Consider the following 23,504-nt stretch of genomic DNA (forward strand, 5'->3'; position numbering starts at 1 on the left):
GGTGCTGACAGTATCATGCCGATTTTGAAATCAAATTGTATCTAATTCATCCATAACAATAAGTATTTCTTGTTTTGCTATCTTTCTTTTTCTTTCTTGTCGATGTTATACTTGGTATGAATGCGTAAGATGTGCCGATTTTTATCAATAATCATGCGATGGATACTTACGGCAAATTGTGTAAAGAAAAGTTTTGGCTTTGATTTCGAAATAAATACATGTGAAATTGCAATTGAAAGTTAGCAACAACAAAAAAATCTGTGCTATATTGATTTCAATCAGAGGAACGCTAAAACCCCGAAACAAATACAAATAAATAAATACATGTATCAAACTTCCTCTTCCTTTAAAATTCCGTGGATGAAAAAGTGGTTTCATTTTTAGTGACAAAAATGAAGAATAAAAGCTTTCAGTGCCAAATATTTATATTTTTCACACTAGCTTTCGCTCAAGGTAAGTATAATACTCTATTCAGCTTTAAAATGTCAAATTGAAAAATTTAGAAATTTTTCGTGCCTTAAAAAAAATCATGTAAAAAAATCTGTCCAACTCTAGTTCAGTTGCAGATACCACCAGCTTATATTGTCCAAAACACCACAGGATGTCTCTTCATATCGTTATCTGAAAGTATTACTGACAATTGTTCTTTATGGATTTTATTCAACAAAGAACCATTATGTATCCTTGCTGATCTCCACAAAACTATCCCACTTGTTGACATAGATCAAAACTACAAGGGGAGAATTCAGTGTTCCGTAGCTGAACCTTACAACCAAGCAAGCATTTGTTTCACGACGGGCATCCAACCTTCTGATGCCGGAGTTTATGCTGTAAGACTGTTCAAACCTCCAGGCGAATTCATCACAAACAATACATTGCATGTAATTGGTATGTTATTTTAAGTTTTGTTCAAATTTAAACTACAATACGTTTTAAGGTCAAGATCTAGTAAATGATTACAGAGTGTCTTTTTGGTGCTAGAACCATTATGACGTCATAATTGTTTTGATGAATCTTTTCCCGTATTTTACGGCTTTAAAGGAATTATTTAGAAAATAAAACAATATTTTGACATTGTATATTTAATCACGGGAAAAGTACCTATATTCAATTTGACATCATTTTAAAGAGGAGGTCAAGAGCTTGTTTAATGCCGTTTTTGAAGAGACTGTAGGCATATGAGATATATTTCATTAGTCAAAAATGGACAAAACTTTAAGATTTTTTTACTTCTACCCTTCATATTTCATGGAAAATTGTCGTTTAAAACATGATTTTTCATCGTGTTTATAAACAAATTAAGCCCCGGTACACCCTATGAAACAAAGATATTGTTGTGAAGCATCATTAACATAAATTATATCTTGAATTTCAAAAACTTGTAGGTACCTTTCATTTACTAGATCTTGACCTTAACCATGTATGTTAGGAAATTATCTATTTACTTAATAATTTATTTTTTGTAAACGAAGTTAATAGAGCTCTTACATTTAAAATCTGTTCAATCATTATGTGAAGACAATATTAAAAGCATACATTAATGGGGACTGTTCACTTACGATGACTCTTATCGTTGATATTAATTTGAGATGGCTTTTTTGTAACAGTTATTTTTTCATTTCCTGAATAACATTATAGTGTAGCAGAGATATTTTTGCCTGTTACTCTGGTTTCAATGTCTCCTACTTTTGCATTTGTTTCCGGAATCAAAATTGAATAACCTTAAATATTTATTCAATATACACTTATAATTGAAAATAAATTTATTGACTTCACAAACAAATCCTTAAAAAACGCAATGCTTATTTATTTCTCCTTGTCCTAGACCTAAAAAGCCATCATCAGTTTCAATGTTTAATACTAATTAAAAAAACGTTACTCTTTCAATGGAAGGTCAACCAACGAAACCTATCATTAGTGCTCAAAGCAGTGTTATTGCTGGTGATGTGTCTACCATTAACTGTTCAAGTGTTTCATCATCAACTCTATCAACGGGGCACGATTTGTTCTATACATGGTTTGTAAACAAGCATCTGGTCAGTGGCCATAGGTATACAGTATCTGAGCAAGGAGGGAACGAACTGACCATAAACTCAGTTCTAAAACAAGATAGGGGGAAGAAAATCCACTGCTTAGCAACAGAGGATGAAGGAATTTCCTCAGAACCGAGCGACGAAATTGTTTTGAATGTATTATGTAAGAAATGAATAACATCATTGTAATTTCGCCAAGTTGACTACTGTTTTCACTAAATTTTTATATGAAATATAAAGTAATGTTTAAATTCCTAACTAATTTGGCTGGAAGCTGGGTTAATGGAAAAAGGGTGTCTTTTAATTTTAAAAAATCATGATTTCAAGCGAAATTTTATTTGTAAATATTAAATTTTAAAGACAATATGTACTTTTATATTTACGTATATATTTTAGATGCTCCGGAGATAGTCATCATGCCTTCAAAGAATGTATCGGTTTATCTCAACGACTCAAACCTCCAACTTGTATGTTCTCTAATTGATGCCAATCCAGCCAGTAAATTAGTGTACTCTTGGACCAAAGACGGTCTCAAAATTGGTTCAAGTCAGAACCTCACATTAAAAACAATAAAGAGGTCAGACCAAGGGGTGTACCAATGTTTAGCTAGCAATGCCGCAGGAACCTCACTTCCGGCAACTGTTTTTGTAGATGTTTTATGTAAGACAAATATTCGGTTTTTACGATTAAGTAAATGAAATATATGTTTATTGCCTTTCAACATTCATGATAAAGTAATTTAAATTTTCTGTAATTTTGCTATCGATATAACAATGATTACCTTACAATTAAAAGAAATTAAGCTCTTACATATTTTCAATCATGATAAAATTATTGTTTTGATAAACATTACATTACAGACGCTCCTGAAATACAAACGTTCACGTTGATCGGTGGACAAATAGTGAATGAATTAGATTCCTTTGTTATCGTCTGTTCCATCAGAAGTCCACGACCGGGAAATATAACCATACATAATCAAAATACAAACGAAACTGTCAAAATAGGATATAACGTTTATTCAGTAAATTTCATCGAGAATTCAGCCCAATGCTACCAGACAGCTTCCTTTGTGTGCTTAGCAGGGAATAACATAGGAAGAACACAATCACATCCTTTGGATTTATACGTAAAATGTAATGGAAAACAACATCCCAATTATTTTGCATGCTTTGGCATTAATTATAGAGCGCCAGAATACCATAATGAACATTTAATTTTTTTGTCATACAGGCAGACCGAGATCGATGGATGATCTATACTTCCAAACATTATGGGGTAAACATATAACATTCTCGGCTATGTATTTGGCATACCCAAGGCCTTCTATTGCAATGACGTTTCGGAAATTCAGCACTGCACCAGATGTTTCTGTGTCCACTGCTCTCTGGGACATAGCTATAAAACCAAAAAACATCTCGGCGTTTTCTATAAACATTAAGAGGGACTTTCTCACTTCGGAACAGTTTGGATTTTACACTGTAAACGTCAGCAATGACCAGGGATTTTTCGCTGCAACACTTTTTATCCGACCGAGAGGTACAAGAACATGTAATTTTAAAATATGATTTCTCCGCATAAGCAAAACATTTCAAACAAAAAAATAAATATCGGCATATATACACCAATAGTTATCTTTTATATGTATGCATACGTAATGCATTTATGAATACATGTAATTGAATATCTAGTCTGATATTTTAACATAATGCATTTATGAATACATGTAACTGAATATCTAGTCTGATATTTTAACTTTAATGTTATATTTTATCTTTGTTAATGCATCTGGCCTAATTATATTTCAATTTTACCTGAAGATAAGCCAGAGCCACCCCACAACATCTCGGTGATGTGTTCAGTCGCGAGAACTGCAATTTTAAGTTGGATACCTGGGTCTGAAAGAGGAGCCCAGCAAACGTTTTTGGTCAGTTATAATACACCTAATAAAAGAGCGCAAGACAATCATACTGTATTTGGAAACAGTTTGGTCATATCAAACTTGAAAAGTCGACGCTACATATTTACCATTACTGCCATAAATATGATTGGCCAATCTCAGTCAATTCAAGACAGTTGCACCGTTAGAGATTTGGAAAAAGGTAATATTTTAATCAATCATAGAAAACTCTTCATAATACTGTTTTCTCATCCACAAATACAATCTAGACACTTAACCTTGTGATGATTTTAAACACTTTTTGTGTTTGCACTATTGAAAAAGTAAACCTCAGAAAGATGCATAATCATTCATCGTTCTAACTATATCTTTTATAGAAAGCTGCCCACTCAAAACAGTATTTGGGTTCTTATTTGCGCTGTTTTTGCTTATATCTGTTGGACAGATTACATTCATACTTTTAACCAAATTTCGCCAACGATACGGTATGTGTTAAATATCGTCAAAATATGCAGTAAAATGAAATGTATTATAACCGTCATTAAAAATACGAATGAATATATACAAAAAAACTGATTGCAGTAGTAGTTGGTATTTTCATATATTCAAGGACATAGAAAGAAAGCAGCCATGTTTCCTGTAATTGAAATTTTAAATTATCAAGACAACAAGCATTCTTTGTACGAAAACTCTTTGTGAACTCTTTTGGATATAGTTTTATCGTTTATCAGTAAACAGATCTCATATATATACGTAAGTATCTTCTTTGTATGTACCTCATTGTTTCAGAATACATATAACATTTTCAGTGCTTAATTGATATTTTGAATGACAATTAAAATTATTACTAGTATTCTATCTTATGATTATTTGACCACCAATTTATTTAATGAAGTTGGAAAATATTATCTTCTACATGTATATGTCTCACTGCGGAAAGAAGAGAATGTGTCAAGCTCTGAATAATAGCAACGAATTCGAAGAATGCATACTGTGTATTTTCAACATAATTTAAAGTGCACATTATTTGAAAAAAATAATGATCGGTCGGAAACGTTTCCATTTAAAATCCTAACACTTTGGAAACAAACGAAAAACTGTTGTGCTCGGTGTTAAATCCTTTACAGACTTTGAAGCTCTTTTGAAGTCTATGTCAGTACTTTAACATCTTTCTGCGCATTTTGAACGAATATACAGTTGTGTTGCATCTTTCTTACCTGTCTCATTTTGAAAATTTTGTAATCACAACCAGAAATTTTAAAATTAAAATTTGCAATGTGTCATAAACCATCTTTTTATTTGTTCTTACTGTAAGATATTTCTACTGAAAACATATTCATGTGCTTCAGGCAAAATGCAGAAACTGCTTTGGTAAACATTACACATGCGTATGACCTCGAAAATGTCCATGCTTCCATGTCATCCAGTAAGATGCCTTCATGTAAATTTCTTCGTTAAAAATTTGTTTTGAAAAATCTTACTATGAAAAGTTCATTGATAACGAACAAGCTTATTGCACTATATATATTGTATTCACTTTATTTGTGTTTTGTCGAACATGTTCTTTTTCAGGAACTGACAATCAGATGGAGGCTTCACGGTAAAAAAAAAAAAGAAAATAACAAGTTGTATAACTTTTTGTGATTTTATTTCATTGATACATTGTTCTGTGCAATATCTGTAACCATGATAATAACATTGATGTGTAATTTGATTTCAGCCTCTCGTGCACCTATGAGGACGTAGATATTTCAGGGCAGGCACATTCAACGTAAGTTATGGTAAACTTCCTTAAGATTGTTAAAACCGTAACACATCCCTCTCCTACGCAAAGTACTTCATAGACATATATCGCGCTGGGAACATCTATAAAATCAGTATCTCTGAATTGTATAGTTTAAACTTATCAGTACACAGGAATGTTATCATGAATTCTACAAATTCACAATTTGACCCCGAAAGCCGGGATGTGGCCGTGATGAGAGGGCACAGATTTATAACAAAATTTACAGAAAAGGGAAGTTATTTGCAATTGAATTATGTAACTCGTGTAACCAATGCCCATAACACTCTGGTCTCTCCACGAATCTTCAAAAGATGCAATTAGGTTAACAAATTTAAAGTGCACATTATTTGAAAAAAATAATGATCGGTCGGAAACGTTTCCATTTAAAATCCTAACACTTTGGAAACAAACGAAAAACTTTTGTGCTCGGTGTTAAATCCTTTACAGACTTTGAAGCTCTTTTGAAGTCTATGTCAGTACTTTAACATCTTTCTGCGCATTTTGAACGAATATACAGTTGTGTTGCATCTTTCTTACCTGTCTCATTTTGAAAATTTTGTAATCACAACCAGAAATTTTAAAATTAAAATTTGCAATGTGTCATAAACCACCTTTTTATTTGTTCTTACTGTAAGATATTTCTACTGAAAACATATTCATGTGCTTCAGGCAAAATGCAGAAACTGCTTTGGTAAACATTACACATGCGTATGACCTCGAAAATGTCCATGCTTCCATGTCATCCAGTAAGATGCCTTCATGTAAATTTCTTCGTTAAAAATTTGTTTTGAAAAATCTTACTATGAAAAGTTCATTGATAACGAACAAGCTTATTGCACTATATATATTGTATTCACTTTATTTGTGTTTTATCGAACATGTTCTTTTTCAGGAACTGACAATCAGATGGAGGCTTCACGGTAAAAAAAAATAAAAATTACAAGTTGTATAACTTTTTGTGATTTTATTTCATTGATACATTGTTCTGTGCAATATCTGTAACCATGATAATAACATTGATGTGTAATTTGATTTCAGCCTCTCGTGCACCTATGAGGACGTAGATATTTCAGGGCAGGCACATTCAACGTAAGTTATGGTAAACTTCCTTAAGATTGTTAAAACCGTGACACATCCCTCTCCTACGCAAAGTACTTCATAGACATATATCGCGCTGGGAACATCTATAAAATCAGTATCTCTGAATTGTATAGTTTAAACTTATCAGTACACAGGAATGTTATCATGAATTCTACAAATTCACAATTTGACCCCGAAAGCCGGGATGTGGCCGTGATGAGAAAGCACAGATATATAACAAAATTTACAGAAAAGGGAAGTTATTTGCAATTGAATTATGTAACTCGTGTAACCAATGCCCATAACACTCTTGGTATCTCCACGAATCTTCAAAAGATGCAATTAGGTTAACAAATTGAAACATTTTAAACAAAAATATGAGAAATAGCTCTGTATTCTACTCTGTTTTTTTGGTGTGTTTTTTTTTTTTTTTTTTTTTTCACATTTTACGATACCTTTGCACTATTACACAGATATCATAAGCATACAGCAATAGAAGTATAACGTAGTGAAATTTAAAGTTACTTCTGTGTGCAATAATTTAATCCTTTTCAAAAGTAATGAAATAAGTTTTAAATAGCAGTGTAATTGATTCATGCACGTATATATTTACATTTTCCAGTATCTTTGTCTAGGTTAACACTACGAAAAAAATTTTGGATTTAATTCTTTATCGTACAATTGCTGAAAATTGTATAAATATAAGTTATAAGGAATCATTCTTTGAATATTATGAGGTGATGATTTCGGTGGAAGCGTAATCAAATATATCAAAAAGCCCTTCGGGCTTGATTAGGTTTGATCACGCCCTGACCAAAATTATCACCTCATGATACTCACAGAATGATTCCTTATTCCTTATTAATTTGTTTTACAGGTTCTTAGGAATGACGTCTTAGCCTTTGGTGCCCGCAAACTTCATGATGAGCAAAAAGTAGCATTTACAATTGTAGTTCATATATGCCTGTTTCTTATGGAAAGCCAAAGGGTTCAAAATTTTATCTATTTAACTCTATATTTGGATTTTCCCAAAATTTTTCGTTAAATATGAATAGCTTTCGAAAGTTATATTTGATCATTTGTAAATCATTGCTGTTTGATCCATCAAGTAACGATAGATTGTTGATTCATAATCTATGCACGTTTGACGTTTTTCAACATTTTTAAGATAATATACATGTACCATTATGGCAAGAAACAAATAATTCACATGGGACTGTTCCACGTTAAAATCATCGTCGACCTGGTCTTTATTTGTTGCGGAAATTTTACTGGCATGCAACTAAACGCTGCTTTGTGGACATTTTTACGATCAGCAAAATAGTTAACATGTAAATAAACAGTGGAAGTGACGTTAATGAAAAGAAAGATAAATATGTCAGCTAATTCACTTTTATTTCCTTTTTTAAGCAAATAAGAAATTCAATATACTGAGACATATATGTTTTATTTTACATGATTATTTTAGGTACAATTGTCTTTTGTTAGGTGAAACAGATAAAGGGAAAAAATCAGCGACTTGTTAAAACATGCTATCTGTTTGAAGTAAATTACGCCGCATATGGACTCAACGTTTCATGATGCGGCGCATATAACATTTAATTGCACCGTACTTTAACGAAGAAACACCGAGGTGTTTACATTTTTAGATTGTATAAGTAAAATATTCATGTCAGTTTTTCTATTCATGATTTATTCAGATTCCTCTAAATAATGCATGTAAAGATGCATCAAGCATTACTTCATCGATATCTGTGTGAATCAACGGTGATTCAACTAATTAAGTTTTAGAATTAAGAATGATATTTTCTTTTTCCCTCCAACAAAATGAGAAAAACATCGATACTCCTATTAACGAACTAAATCTCAACAAAGATTTGTCCTAAGCAATTTTTATTTAAATCTGATAATTGATGTCCCCGTTTATATGATACGTCGTTACGAATAAAGCATGTACATGTTCCATGGTTAAAAAAACATTTTATTTTCTCCGAATGTAAATGTAACCAGTGTAAATAATTAATATTAAATGTTTGTTTTTCTGTATGCATATGTGTATGTTTTATTTACATCTCCAGGTGAGATTGTCCACATGTAATTGTTTATCTTTATTTGACCATTCGACTACCAGTTTGACCTGTTTGACAACATTCTAAATTTAACTTCTACTAACCAATTTTCCCGCCTAACTTACCAAGCCCGCGCACACATCATCTTACATTGAGAGGGGATATACCTATATCAAGATTAAGCGTAAGCTTGCGCTGGGATGATAGCTGCTGGTTTCTGGTATTGCTTGTGTAATTCAGTACTCATTTATATAAATATATTCTATGATTTTCTTGTTTATAAATTAACAATTCCATGTTACATAACAAATAACCTACATCTAAATACATGTAATTGTACCGTATTTTGAGATAACTGTCAAATGAATCAATGTTGTATTTTTCAAGTTTTTTGCATATATTGAATAAATTGATTATAAGACACCTCACTTGTGTTCTTTCACCCGCCAGGGTACATTAAGGAAAAATATCTTTCATAGCAAAATTTCCTATTCACGTTTTTGATTCCTCTATAAAGTACAAAAAAGTACAAAAGTTTCAAGTATAACTTGTATCAACCGTTGATGATTCAACAGCCGAGATTTTCAAACTATCAGGTGTTTTTTTTCTAATTTAATGAGGAAAAGTATTAACGAACTTTGTCTGTCAACAAATAATATGCTTTAAGAAATGGTTAACAATAACCCGTTACATTTGGCTTAGATTTTGATTATAATTAATTTTTTGACCATGTATCACACATTAGCAATAATTTCCAAATAACCCATATTAAATATTAAATAATGTTATATATCTTGATACAGAACTCTTCGTCTACAAAAGATTAAGGTGGTCTAACTTGTCCACAACAATCAAGACTCTTAAACTTTAACACCGTCAAATAGTATAACTATAATTCTGGATTTATCATGCATTATTATGCCTCCTGTCAGTTTGTCGCTATATATTCAATGCTCATCTATTTTCGCATAGATGAGTATTGAATCTATGTTATGTAACATATTTTGTTATGTAACATATTTTGAACAAATGGATTAAACAATTTCGAAAGAAATTCTACATGAATATCACAAACACGCTTTTTTAAATGACGCTTGATAAAGAATGTACAAGAACAAAATTCAGTGAGATTTTTTCTGCTAAACATTTCGAGTTTTCTCGGTAAAGTGAAACGTCTCTCGTTTCTTGAAAAGAACGTTTATTTAACCTTTGTTGATTTTTTATTGTATAACAACTTGTTGATTAAATAATCAATCAATTTGAAATCAATTGATGTTATAGTTAATCAGGTGTTATAGTAAGGCAGCTTCAAAATATGTTAATAAATTTCTCTAAAGAGTACTGACATGTATTAGCGGACACATGGGCGGCGGAAAGAATGCAAAACCAATTTTTAAAAACATGCTAAAATACGAAACAGACCAGCTTAAATCAAAGTCAACAGAAACCGATGCAAAGCAAACGACCAATGATACAAAAAAACTCTTGATTGAAAGATATTGAGTTTATTTATTTCTATATAGATATTTTGTTGAAATATCTTGCCTTAAGTTTAACTACTATATACATAAAACTAAACATTTATCAGTCTGGTTTCCTAGAAATCATCTTAAAAGTTCCTAATGTTCCTCAATAGCCTTTTGCTGGAAATACGCCAATTTTCACATTTTATCGATGATTTTTTAGCTTTTCTTCCTTAGTGATTTTTTTACCATGTATATAAAATCATTGTCTAAAGTAACAAAATTATGCAAAAAAAAATGTGGACCACCAGATTTTTAATGAGTTATATCAATTATTCTCGGTCTTGATTATAATGCATTTCCTAAGAATACCTTTACTGTGTGATTGTATTCAAGGCTTGAACTCCACTGAACTTTAAATCCAAACGAATTATAAAAGATGTTCATATTAAGCTAAATATTGTTGTAAACATTAATTTTAAAATTTTGAAAACCTTTAACGTGATATTTTATTTTACAGATCCATACCTGGCTGCTTATTTTTTCATCAACCAATCAAGTTACCTTTTAAAGATGTGTACTCTCAGTAACAAATCAATTTTAGATGAATTTTTATAAAAAACTAAAACCTATTAATAAGTGTAACTTACTTTTCCTTTCTTGATTTCTGTAAATTCTAATTAAGTAAAATTATATGGCATTGGCGAAAAAAAATAATTCATAAATAAAATTGCAAAGATAACAAAAAAAACTTGTGATGCTCTGATTTTATCAAAGGAAGACTAAATCCACAAATCAAATACAACCAAATTATTACATGCATATTTATATATTACTTCCTATTCGATTGAAATTCTGTGGACGAAAGAGTTGCTTCAACATCCGTGCTTTAAATGGAGAATAAAAGCTTTCAGCACCAACTATTTATATTGTACGCACTGGCTTTCGCTCAAGGCAAGTATAATACTTTTTTAACTTCATCGTTTTCAATTGATCAATTTAAATTTATTTGTGCAATTGAATATACATGTAATAAATTCGTTGTAATTCTAGTTCAGTTGCAGATACCACCTGCCTATATTGTTAAAAACAGCACAGGATGTCTCAATATATCAATATCTGAAAACGTTAATGAGAATTCTTCTTTATGGATAATGTTCAATGAAGTGTTTTTATGTAACCTCACTAATTTTCACAATCCTGATCCATCTGTTGACATAAATGCAAACTACAATGGAAGAATACAATGTTCAGTAACAGAATCTTACAACAAAGCAAGCATTTGTTTCACGATGGGCGTCAAAACATCTGATGCCGGAGTTTATGATGCAAGATTATTCAAAGATTCAGATGAATTCATCACAAACAATACATTGTATGTCAAAGGTAAAGTTTAATCACTTTCATTTGATAAGAATCATAATGAAGTAATTTACAACTATACAAATATTAACTCTTAATTAAGCACTCTTGCGTTTCTTTATTTTATAATTAAAGTTTACATATTTATAAAAATAAATTAAATTATCGCATGTTAACCAAATACTTGGAGAATCGATAACCAAACGTTAATATAAATATGTCAATGACTTCTAGTTATTTCAATAACCCTTGAATATATATATATGAATATTTTTATTAAGGTTTATTTAAGATTTTTCCTGATATTTTTGCCTGACTCCAACGACTTCGTATGCATTTGTTTCCGGAATCAAAGTTGAATTCGTTATTAAAAATATTTTTAACATTTGTGTAAAACAAATATATGAATGCAAAACGTAGAAACATTTACTTCCTTTTCTCTAAATTTCAAATTTTTTTGATCAGGGATAAGAATAAACACTGACTTTAAAACGTTTACCCCTTAGATATTAGTAATGATACATTCAAAGTTATTTCTAGCCTTTCTCATTGACTCGTGTCTAACTTAATTTCTTCTCGTTCTTTGCTTAAAGATAAGCCAGAACCACCTCAAAACCTGTCAGTTATATGCTCAGATGCAAGAAATGCAGCTCTTTTCTGGATACCAGGTTCTGATAGAGGAGCTCATCAAAACTTTGTAGTGACTTACAATATACCAAACCAGCGAGCGCAAAACAATCACACTGTTTGGGGCAACAGTTTGATGATCTCGAACTTGGAAAGGCGACAGTACGTGTTTTCTCTTACTGCTATTAACGCGATTGGAGAATCTAAGCCTGTTCAAGCCAGATGCACCATCGGAGATTTGGACGAAGGTGATATGTTTATCTATAATATGTAATATCAAAACTATGAATTTCTAACGTCTGCTCAACCGGCACACTTGATCTGATGATTATCTGTCTAACTTTAATTTTGACTGTAATTTGTAAAACAAATATTACAAAATATGTTTATCATGCTCATTTAGCGTTTCAGTTTCAACTATTTTCTCTTTTAGAAAGCTGTCTACTCAGCCGGTTCTTTGGGTCCTTGTTTGGATTGTTTTTGCTGATCTCTGTTGGACTCTTTTCATTCATAGTTGTAGCCATAAAGCGCAAACAAATAATCATCTATAAATGTAAATAAACGCACTTAAAATAATAGATGGCAAAGGACTATATATGATTAGGGCCTAAAATGGCCCCCTAAAATGAACATAATCATTTTCCTATCATTATTTGTTTTCTTTGTACAGATATGTATGTGATATGTTTACATGATATTCATTTTGGTTCAAGTGCCCACAATTTAGAAATATGACATTGTAAAGACAACCTTTTCCGGCCATTTTGGCATTTTAGCGTAAAACAGCTTGTTTTCAAGCAGTTTTACCTTCCGAAAATATAAAGTGCATTCTTGAAAAAAATAAAATATTTTAATCAGAGATTTATCTAGCCAAGACTAATAAGTGACAAAAATATTTTCCTTGTTCAAGCATGCACTCTATATTTCCCATTCGTAAATAGATAAGAAAAATGTCAATTTTTGGCTGATTTTGATTGAATTATAGAAATGGCGTCACTTCTGACGTCATATACTACCAGTGAGTGCAAATAAATCAAATAAATCGATGAAAAATATATTTTATATCAACTCTTCTAAAAAATTAGTTAACATTTTATTGTACCCGAAACACTTAAAAAATGGCGAATTATGGGGGCCAAATTTAACTCTCATCATATATAGTTCTTTTCAAAATATTGTCTCGAAGTATATACATGTTTCATTTTCATGAAATTAATACTTGTACGTTAATAAATCAACAAATCAAGGAACAAGTGCGGTGTGTATGTGATTTTTTTTAAGCCTAACTTAATCGTTTATTTTTGCAGGCTGTCATCTGAAAGATACGTAAGTAGCTTTTAATTTGCAAATGAGTTGACATTCTCTCGTGAAAATACATTTGAAGTGTCAATTTAAAAAGTTAAATCGATGTACAAGTACAAAAACTATTGATCCAAAGGTAATGTCATATCATATGCATCACGCTTCTCACAGGCAAGTCTTGTTATAGAAATATGATATATTATGAAATATTTGTGTAAAGACTTTCCAACAATAATTTGAATGTGTATTAAAAATTCGATTAAACTGAAATGTATTAAGATAGGTAGATATTTAAAAAAAAAACCCATTAATTTGTCGTTTTCTTCCGTCTTTTTTCATAATTTAATTGCCTTTGTGTTTAGCATTGCGGTGTCACACTTTGATATCATAAAACTATTTCGGTGTACAATTTAAAATCAGTTGTAATATGGTATTTTTTCCTTATGTAATTCGTTCTACATCAATGTTACAAAGTTTAACCGTTGGTCGGTCTATTTTAAATCAGTTGTTAAAACTTTTGTATTAAATTTAACCAAATCTATTTAATTACTTTGTATACCAGTTATCATAAAAAAAATCAACAGTTTAGCTTTCTGTTGTAAGTATTGTGAAGTGCAAGTGTAAAAAAAAAACTTTGAAGAATCCTATATATTACAAGTTAACAGTCTTTAAGAGAAACTCATTAAACTTGATATACATTAATTCCAGGCAAAATTCTAAATCGGAAAACGTCTCTTGTACTTATGAGTTTCAAAATGTGATGGGTTCCAGAAACTCTACAAGTAAGATAACTGCTTGTTTTCTCTTTAGAAATTATGAAATGAATTAATTTTCTCTTCAAACAACCTACTGATATTTTTGTAACAAATTCGAGTTCAATATGATATCTTTTAAGTAAAAAGATTAATAAAACAATTTTAGGCACGGAACATCAAATGGAAGCCTCGAGGTAAAACAATTTAGAAATTATAAGTTTGACACTTCCTTGTGAAAATACTTTAACTGAGATGCAAGAACCATTAATCATTGTGATTATATTTTCCATGTATAATTTGATTTCAGACTTACGAGTTCCTATGAGGGCGTAAATATATCTGAACAGGAAAATTTTTACGAAAGTTATGGTAATTTCCTTTAAAGCAGTTATTTTCCCTTAATTTGCATCCGAGTATTGTATTAAGTAAACTTAATTTCAAATGGAAATGATTATGATCACAGATGTAATAAAGTTATCTTATTTCAAATTGAAATTCAAACTAAGCAAGTTTCTTTAAGATGTGATTAAGGTAAACCTAATGTATGAAAGTGAAACTATCCACTTTTAGCTTATCTGAACTGAAAGCTAAAGAGAACTTTTCTGTTCAAACTATGTCCGGCAACTATCGGCTTTGTCCGGCGACTTTCGACATCGTTGTCAATGTACATTGAATGAACTTTTTTGTAATATTTTCATCTTCTTTTCAAAAAGTACAGGATTTCCGATTGTCGATAAAAAGAAAGCAAAGTTGTCAAGTTAAAAGAAAAGAAGAGTTTTTAATGCCATTAAAAAAAACCTTTTATTCCAAAAGACCAATAGTATTTGCAAAACATATGATATGATGTTGAAAGACTTTTTAAAGAATTTATCATAATTATTACAATTCATGTTTAGCTTATATAATATATATTAATAATTTTCATCCCTGCATGAATTTACCAACGATGAATTTGTATAAACTATTTTTTGTTTGTTTGGAGGTAAGGACAACCGGATGGAGGAATCAAGGTAGAAAAACACAACTCTACAATTCATAATTTGTTTTGATAACATTGAATATTGGTTTTTGTTTTCATGATGATAACGTACTGTTCAATTTGATTTCAGAATCGCGACTCCCTACGACGACCTACATATTGCTGAACAAATAAATCTTTACGAAAATGCTACTGGTAAATTTTCTTCAAAACAAATGTTTTTCAGCAGCATTTTTTATTATATAAATTTTATCACCACAATAAATAAAATCATTCATTATATGGCAAAAAGAAAAATACTTACTCTGATAAAATAAGTGTCCTAAAAATGATTATACATGTACTTTGAGTCAACTTTAAATGCATAAAAATTCAAACTTTCAACAATGATATTAACTCGTCTGATTTAAAGGCTAAGCGGAATCCGATATTTAGTTTTCAATCCTTTTTCTGTCTGAGAACTATTGGAAAAGCTTCAGTCAAACTTGACACAAAGTATCCCTCGGAGTAAAAGGGTTCAAGAGTGTTAGTACATTTAAAGAAAAGTTACCATTTTAAAAAAAATAACCTGTATATTGGTTGTCTTTAAAATCTTCTATCCATGAAATAGTGGACCAGACGTTGCGAAACGATATCTTATAATTTTATGTTGACAGTCTCTTCTTTAGAAATCTATTATCAAAGTTTTACAATTTTTGTTTTTATCTTAAAAGTTAATTTATAAAGTATAGAATTACTCATGCAATATAATGATATTTTTAATGCGTGCATTTATTTGCAATCAATAATTTGGCAACAATTTTCTTTCTGAGGTACGGACAATCAGATGGAGGCATCAAGGTAAAAAATAAAGAAAAAAAAATGATTTAGTTTGATACTTTTTAATGATAAATGATTTTATATTGTTATTTTTTAAATCTTGGTATGAAAATATATTTCAGATCGACGAGTTCACATGAAGATGTTGCTATTTCTGAACAGGCATTTGTTTACGAAATGTGCATTCATGGTAAGATTTCTCTAAACACTAAACTGCTTATCATGCAACTACATTTGTACATTGCACTGGGTCTACTACAACAAATAAAGCTGATTTATACCATGGAGAAGAAATTCTTACTTTGAGATTTTGGATTAAAATAAAATGAAACAATATAACCGAAATCAGGAAAAGTTTGAATAAAAAAAGATTGACATTGCCAACAACGGTTTACCAAGCTAGGTAGAGCTTTTCTGCTTAAATTTTGTGCGGCGTATATCAGCGTTCTCAGTGTCCCTGGACTTCATTTTTTTTCATCTTTCTCAAAATTACTTGTTAAATTTTAATCAGACTGTACACAGAGTATCCTTGATAACGGAACTTATATTCGGTACTTTTGCGATTATCTAATTTTCGCTTTTATCGCAATTATTTTCTCGTTGCATAAAATACAATCGCAAAAAAAAAGAAATACCTTTTTTACATGTACAATATTTTGTGGGGAAAAAAACGAATATTCGATATGAGGTTCAAGATTTATTGGATGTTTCTGAAATATGTCTGCCTTTAAACCACTTCTCTAAAAACACAAAAACACATATTATACTAAAATATTGAAAGTCTCATATTTAAAATTAATTCTACAAATTGACCTTTATAAAAATGTTATATTAAAGTCGTGCATACATTTACAAACAACGAATTTGTACTAGTCTAACAATTTTTTTTCCTTTAGATACGGAAAATCAGATGGAGGCCATAAGGTAGAAAAAAACATCAATCTTAATTGGGTGATTTCTGATGATTATTATATTTTTACTGTGATTGATATCGCCATGATCATATCGTTGATTTGTATTTTGTTTCAGACCCTCGTGTACCTATGGGAATGTAGATGTTGCTGGCTCGGAAAATGTTTACGATTTGTGTATGTTATTTTTTTCCTCAAAACAGTTTATGCCCATTAACAAAATTTATGCATGGTTTTGATTGCTGCTCCAATAATTAAGTAGGCCGATTTGGGGTTTTTTTTGCGGCAAAACTACAATAGCAAAACTCTTCATTTTTTAACCATATGTCATTTACACCAATTCTAGTTACATTGCAAAGTTTCAAGAAAATCGACAGTCTTGTTCTTTTAAGAGACCATCTCAAAATAGAGGTACATTTATTATAGAAATATATAGGAAACTGTCATTTTCCGCACTTCGAAGCAGTTTAAAAAAATACTGCAATAGCTTTTTTACTTCAAATTGATATATATGATTGGTGATATAATTTCCTGCCTTACATGTAAAAAAAACTAAATTCTACTGTCTTGTTTTTAGTGGGGGCTATCTCAAAATATTAAAATGCACCAAATTTTGCTATACATTTGGAGCATTCCAAAAATGGATTTATTCAAAAAATAAGAAAAATGTCCCTGAGGTTAGCATTATTCTGTGTATAAAATTTCAACGGTGTACAAATTTTCTTTTTCTTTTTTATGTTATTTCTTATAACGTACTCCTACAAAGCTTCATTTTATCATTACGTCATAAAAGCGCAATGGCAATTCTCCCCTACCGCACAACGGAAAAAATCGTTTAAAAAACAAAAATTTTCTTTAAAAATCTAAATATTTTTATCTGTATTTTGTTTATTGTGTTCAATTTTATAAATGACATCGTAAAAATTTCATAAGAATATCAATCCACTGTATTATACTAGAATGCGCAAAAACACGTGCAATGAAAACTAAAGTCGGCCTCCTTTAGTCGAATTTTTTTATTATACAATTCTTGAAAAAATCAACTGGACAATCCCTCTACATGTCCAACTTTTTCATTAAAATTTCAAAATCAAAGTTTTTTTAAGGATAACGTTTAGAAATCTTCGATTTTAAACTTCAAAATGTAACATTTGTATTTTATAGTGCCAGATTGTTTTCTTTTTTTGCAACATCATAGTATCATCAAAAAGCAAGGAATTGTACATGTATATAAATAACTTTTTTGTACAATAATGCGATACCTTTCAAAAGAATGCAATAAGTGAAAAATACTTGAAGGAATGACATCGATTTGTACATGTAATTATTTTTTTTGATTTTAACAGGTAAATAGGAATGATGTCTGAGCTTTTGTGCACGGAAATTTTATGATGCTGAAACGTAGCATTTTCAATTGTAGTAGTTAAAAAATTGTGCTTGTATATCAGTGTAGGAAATTGTTATTAAGGAAGGAGTCTTTTCATTATCAAACATGCTTCTTATAATAAGAAATGCATGAAATTTTGACACAGTCAAACGAATCATATTACTTAATGATTCTATCAGTTTAATTAAATTTGACCTTTTTGTTTTCGGATAAAGGTCAGGTCAAGGTCACTATCTTTTTCCTCAACGTAAAGAATGATAAAAATAAGTGTAGCTCTCTATAGTTCTGTAGACATTTGTTTAAGATTTGAATATTCAAATCTTTAATGAAATCATAGACCATGAGAGTGTCTATCAGCTTATACTACTAAATTGGAATAAATATTTATACTAAAATTGATATTGCGTAGCCCGCATTTCCTCTAATTTTCTTAAATTTTGAAGAAATTTTGATAATTTTTTTATGCTTCCAATAATGAAATATTTCTAATTTTTATGTATTATGAAGACTTTATATAAAGATATAAATTGACCGAAAAGCTAATATATTGACCATTTCATAAGAGAGAAAAATTGATTTTAGTGATTTTTTCACAAAAATCAATGTATAGAATGGGCGCTTTAAAAAGCTTATAAAAATGTTATTTGATAGGCAAATCATATTTTAAAAACATATTCTGAAACCCAAGTATCATATTATTAGTTCACATAAGTAAAAAAAAATCCAACATTATTGTTATTGTTTTTAAAATGCTAAAACAGACTCATTATATATATAATCTGCAGCAATTCTGAATTGCGCAACATGTGATATTTTCCTACGCCAATATTACGCCAAAAATATAGTCCTTGTTCCATTCTAAACATTGATTACATTTTTCTATGCCAAGTTGTATGATAGTAAAAAAGAAAGAAAAATATACTATTTTAATTTCCTTTCATCTTGATTTAATGAACAATTAATCAAATTTACGTTTGACAAGTCGAAAACCAGAAACGACTCCTTCCTTAACACTGTTATTAACTCCTAAAGTTATTGTGCATCTATGGCCAAATATTAGAGTATTTATTTAAAAAGCTTCCAGTTACTACATGATCAAACCTCCCCTAAAAACAAAGTTAAGTAGTGGAATTACAAATTAGTTCTATAGAATATTGTATATTAGATATTAATTTACAACGCTATACATGTGCTGGTATTAATTTTATGGGAATTGTGTGTAAAAAATATAGGCAAATTATATAACTTAAATTTATTTTAAGAGATATGTTTCATCACATTAAAAAAAAAATATGTACGGGTTTATGTAAATACCGTATTTATATATACAATCGCATGTTTTTGATGACTTTGTTGTGTGAACATTGCTTATTCGGTACAAATTTTTAAAGAAACATCTGTGAGATGTTCCCATAAATTTAGTCTTTATATACGTTTCCATTATAAGTTAAATACCACTGTATCTTTAGTAAAGAAAACACAAAACGTGCGAGCTTATACATGGAGTCATCGGATAAACAAAGTGAACCGATTGAACTTAAGTCATTTGTTCAAAGTGAATTTTTTTTTTGCCTCCACAACATCATATTTTTGTTATAGATTGGTCAACATGAGTGTGAACGTTTTTTTTGTTGGGTAATATTTGAAAGTTTTCATGTGGCAAAGAGTCCTCTTGAAAAGTCTTTTATTTAATCAAACTTGTTATCTTTCGTTTTTCACCTTGTAATTACTATACTAATTAATGAATTGAAGAATTAATAAATGAATAACAGTAAGCATCATCTAGCGTATTCAGCTAAATATTTTACGCTGTGTTTTAATCAAATCGGAGCAGGTCAAGGTCCACTGTGACACAAAATACTTCCTTAGCTACTCGCTGCATTGCATAGAACGTAAATCAACCTCTTATTAATGACTTCCGTGCATTGGCATTGCTTTACAATTATGTCATTTACAGACGCACCAAGTAGTACATCGTATCACCCCTCTCCCGCAACTTCTCGGATAAATTTGATGTCATCGAATTGCATCACATAACAGCTACAGAAAATAAAGATCAGCGTCAGTGAGAATCGTAAAAACGTGTGAAAGAGGGGTTGAAATGCACCAAGGATTGAGTACATGATGATGTATGCATTTACGTACAAAAAGCTTATGCTTAGCTCGTATGGTGAACCTCACTTATAGATCCATGTACAGACCATATAACTATTTACACTTTTTTAAAACTCAATTTGTACGTGCTTTTATACATACATAGTACATACTTCCTTTTACATATTGAAACTGTTTGAATTATTTAGTTCAATGAGTCTCAAAGTTTATACAAATATCTATAATAAAACTGTTTACATCTTACTTTGGTGTCTAAATACTTTTGACGAAGGCAGTGTGTTTTTAAAATACTGTAAAAAGGGAAATATTCGCCCCGTTTTATTTTCGCCCCTTTCGCCCTCGCTGTCAACGGGCAAATTTAGACTGTGCGAATTCCAATATCTCAATTCAAATATAACGAACACCAATGTGACTGGGCATTGAAGACGGGGCGAAACTGTTTGTAGAAGGGCGAAAATTACTCGGAGCGAAAATAACACGGTTTACAGTAGAGCTAAACTGTAGCTACATTGAGAACACGACCAAAACGTGTTTGCTATGACTTCAGACTCAGAACATCAGTAACGTAATTTTTGTGCAATGCTCGCGGCGAGGGCGAATATATCCTGTATGTTAAAGACAGGAACAAGTGTGCAAGTTTTTGAAGTTAATTAACGTAAATAAGTTAAAGCCTAAATAAGGCCTAATTGAAACCAAACCGATTTCAATCAACAAAAACTTGGAGAGGTGACCCCCTATGCATTAAAAATAGCATTTTGTATCCCAACAATTGAACGTTTTGAAAAAAAAATAATACGTCCGTAAATTCGACGCCAAAGTGACACATAGTATCCATACAGCCTACTTTGTTGTGTCTGAAATGGCTCAGTGGTTAGAGCACCCGACATATTAAGCTAACCTTCTATAATATCTAGGGTTTTTATGTTATGGGTTCGATACCACAGTAATTTAAGGAAACCTTTTTAAAATATATTTGAATAGATGTAATTGGGAAAAAATAAATTCAAAATTGTATTTTGCGACTAATCTTATCACCCCCCCCCCCCAATCTTCTTTTCAATGCATTTAAAATAAAAATATGGATATACCGATATACACGTTCATGTACCTGAATTACGCATTCAAATTGCATTTTCACATATTGTGATATCTTTTTTGTCGGTAAAACTGCCTGATATCATTTGGTGAAATTTCCATTCAAATCTTGCGTTATGCCAAATTTCAGACTTACGTGTAAATATGGCAAGTATTTTTCTTGCGACAATATTTTTTTAGTTTCAGAAAACAATTTCATACAGGGTTAGAGTGGTAAAATTCGTTCTGCTCACCATGCGTTCCGAAATACTGACGAAGAACTCTCTCTCTCTTTCTCTCTCTCTCTCTCTGAATTATTTCTGTGTACGGACAATTATCGATGTCAACAAAATATCCTGGAATGAGAACTGCTCTGCTATACTCATCTTGATTCTGAACCGCTTCCTCTCAAAAGTTTCAATATGGATACAAATTTGAAGAGCCATCGACAAAATTGAAATAAAGCATTTCCCTATTAATAAATTAAGCGTTAAATTTTTGTCTTTTACAAACCTGCCTATTTCAATACACGACCCCCCCCCCCCCCCCCCCCGAGAGTGACCGTATGTGCGATTCGCGTTTGTTAGTTTGAAACCACTTTCCCCCCATAAAAATTTAGCACTGTGCTCAGAGGTCAAAGGACCCCACAGAATAATATTTGTCGACATTGGTATTGACAAGATGGGGGAATAACTTTTCATCCTGAGAAGAAATTTTACTAGATGATTGGATTGTAAATTACTCGCTGTAATTGCATACGATAGCTTTAAACTTTAAAGAATTCAATGTACGAGTGCCAAGACGATTAGATTGGGGGGGGGGGGGGTAATGGATTAAAACAGTTAATGTTGTTATGGTAAATTTAACACTGCGTAATGATACTGTCTTAAACTTTTATTGATTAAGGAATAAGGAATCATTCTTTGAGTCTTATGAGGTTTTCAGATCAAGTACGGTCGGGGATGATCAAATCCAATTGAATAAAGGCCTGTACATGTGTCAAATAAACGAGAAATTTGCAGTTTGGGGATAAAAAATGAATTTCTAAAATAATTATTTCAGTAAGTAACAACAAAAGCCCTTGCGGGATTTGAACTCGAGATTTACAGATGATAAGTCCGCCACTTAATCCACTCGGCTATGGAGTAAGTTACATGTTGGAATCGATAAAATCCTTTTAATAAAACGAAATGTCGTTTCGATTAGCGGTCAGCCATTTTGTGATGATGTGTTATTCCAACTTAACGATAGATTTGATCGCGCCCGACCGTATTTGAGCACCTCATAATATTCAAAGACGTTAGTTTTTACTTTTATTTATATAATTATCAGCAACCATGAAGAATTTTAAAAATTATAAACATTATTACGTTACTTTTATTTTGTATAATTATGCAAACTCAGTCTTGCACCCCAACCGCGTCTTTGGTTAACGGTATTGGACGATACGTTAACGACAATATCGATTCGTAATGTCTTTTACTAATTAACAATTTTTAATTGTCATTGAGTCCGTGAATAGTCATGGACTCATTGACAATTAGTAAAAGACAGTAATGTTGTCAACGACAAAGACACTGGAAAATGGAAATATTTCCTTCAAAAAAGATATGTTATCTAGTGTTTGTGGAAGGCGAAACGATGGATTGTATATAGGGTTGGTTTTGATTGACATGTGTACTGTCTGCTGACTTAATACAGATACATGTATATGTCTGATATTGAAGAAAAAAATGACTCAAAATGAATAAAAGTTAAAAAAAAAAACCCACTCATTGAAATAAAATTTCGTTGTGAAAGTGTCATCAGGTAGCAACAACCGGCATTGATTTTGCACCTTTA

The 23,504-nt window shown here is 30.9% G+C and overlaps 2 protein-coding genes across 2 annotated transcripts; both read left to right on the plus strand.

Moving 5' to 3' along the window:
- The first annotated feature begins 361 nt into the window (after positions 1-361).
- Positions 362-7,698, plus strand: LOC128191292 (netrin receptor DCC-like). Its single transcript, XM_052863374.1, has 16 exons — positions 362-453; positions 556-888; positions 1,894-2,196; positions 2,430-2,693; positions 2,894-3,169; positions 3,267-3,572; positions 3,854-4,135; positions 4,311-4,418; positions 4,665-4,686; positions 5,283-5,359; positions 5,506-5,533; positions 5,654-5,704; positions 6,389-6,465; positions 6,612-6,639; positions 6,758-6,808; positions 7,677-7,698. Exons 1-16 carry the CDS (start codon positions 393-395, stop codon positions 7,696-7,698), a joined length of 2,289 nt encoding a protein of 762 aa, XP_052719334.1. The 5' UTR covers positions 362-392.
- Positions 7,699-11,180: 3,482 nt separating this feature from the next.
- LOC128156337 (uncharacterized) lies at positions 11,181-18,553 on the plus strand. The gene is made up of 15 exons (XM_052818434.1): positions 11,181-11,285; positions 11,385-11,717; positions 12,287-12,568; positions 12,754-12,873; positions 13,628-13,646; positions 14,331-14,404; positions 14,544-14,571; positions 14,685-14,746; positions 15,360-15,387; positions 15,487-15,551; positions 16,169-16,196; positions 16,298-16,365; positions 17,072-17,099; positions 17,205-17,263; positions 18,433-18,553. Exons 1-15 carry the CDS (start codon positions 11,225-11,227, stop codon positions 18,438-18,440), a joined length of 1,263 nt encoding a protein of 420 aa, XP_052674394.1. The 5' UTR covers positions 11,181-11,224; the 3' UTR covers positions 18,441-18,553.
- The last annotated feature ends 4,951 nt before the right edge of the window (positions 18,554-23,504 follow it).

The sequence above is a fragment of the Crassostrea angulata genome, chromosome 7 (genome assembly GCF_025612915.1).
Source record: "Crassostrea angulata isolate pt1a10 chromosome 7, ASM2561291v2, whole genome shotgun sequence".
Taxonomy (NCBI): Eukaryota; Metazoa; Mollusca; class Bivalvia; order Ostreida; family Ostreidae; genus Magallana; species Magallana angulata.

What these genes read in the sequence shown, in the direction of transcription:
- LOC128191292 (XM_052863374.1), top strand. Translation starts at nt 393, where the DNA reads ATGAAGAATAAAAGCTTTCAGTGCCAAATATTTATATTTTTCACACTA. An exon ending in ACTTTTTATCCGACCGAGAG is followed by an intron (nt 3,573 to 3,853) that starts GTACAAGAACAT and finishes TTTTACCTGAAG; the next exon opens with ATAAGCCAGAGCCACCCCAC. An exon ending in TCAGGGCAGGCACATTCAAC is followed by an intron (nt 5,705 to 6,388) that starts GTAAGTTATGGT and finishes CATGTGCTTCAG; the next exon opens with GCAAAATGCAGAAACTGCTT.
- LOC128156337 (XM_052818434.1), top strand. Translation starts at nt 11,225, where the DNA reads ATGGAGAATAAAAGCTTTCAGCACCAACTATTTATATTGTACGCACTG. An exon ending in GGGTTCCAGAAACTCTACAA is followed by an intron (nt 14,405 to 14,543) that starts GTAAGATAACTG and finishes AAACAATTTTAG; the next exon opens with GCACGGAACATCAAATGGAA. An exon ending in AACCGGATGGAGGAATCAAG is followed by an intron (nt 15,388 to 15,486) that starts GTAGAAAAACAC and finishes ATTTGATTTCAG; the next exon opens with AATCGCGACTCCCTACGACG.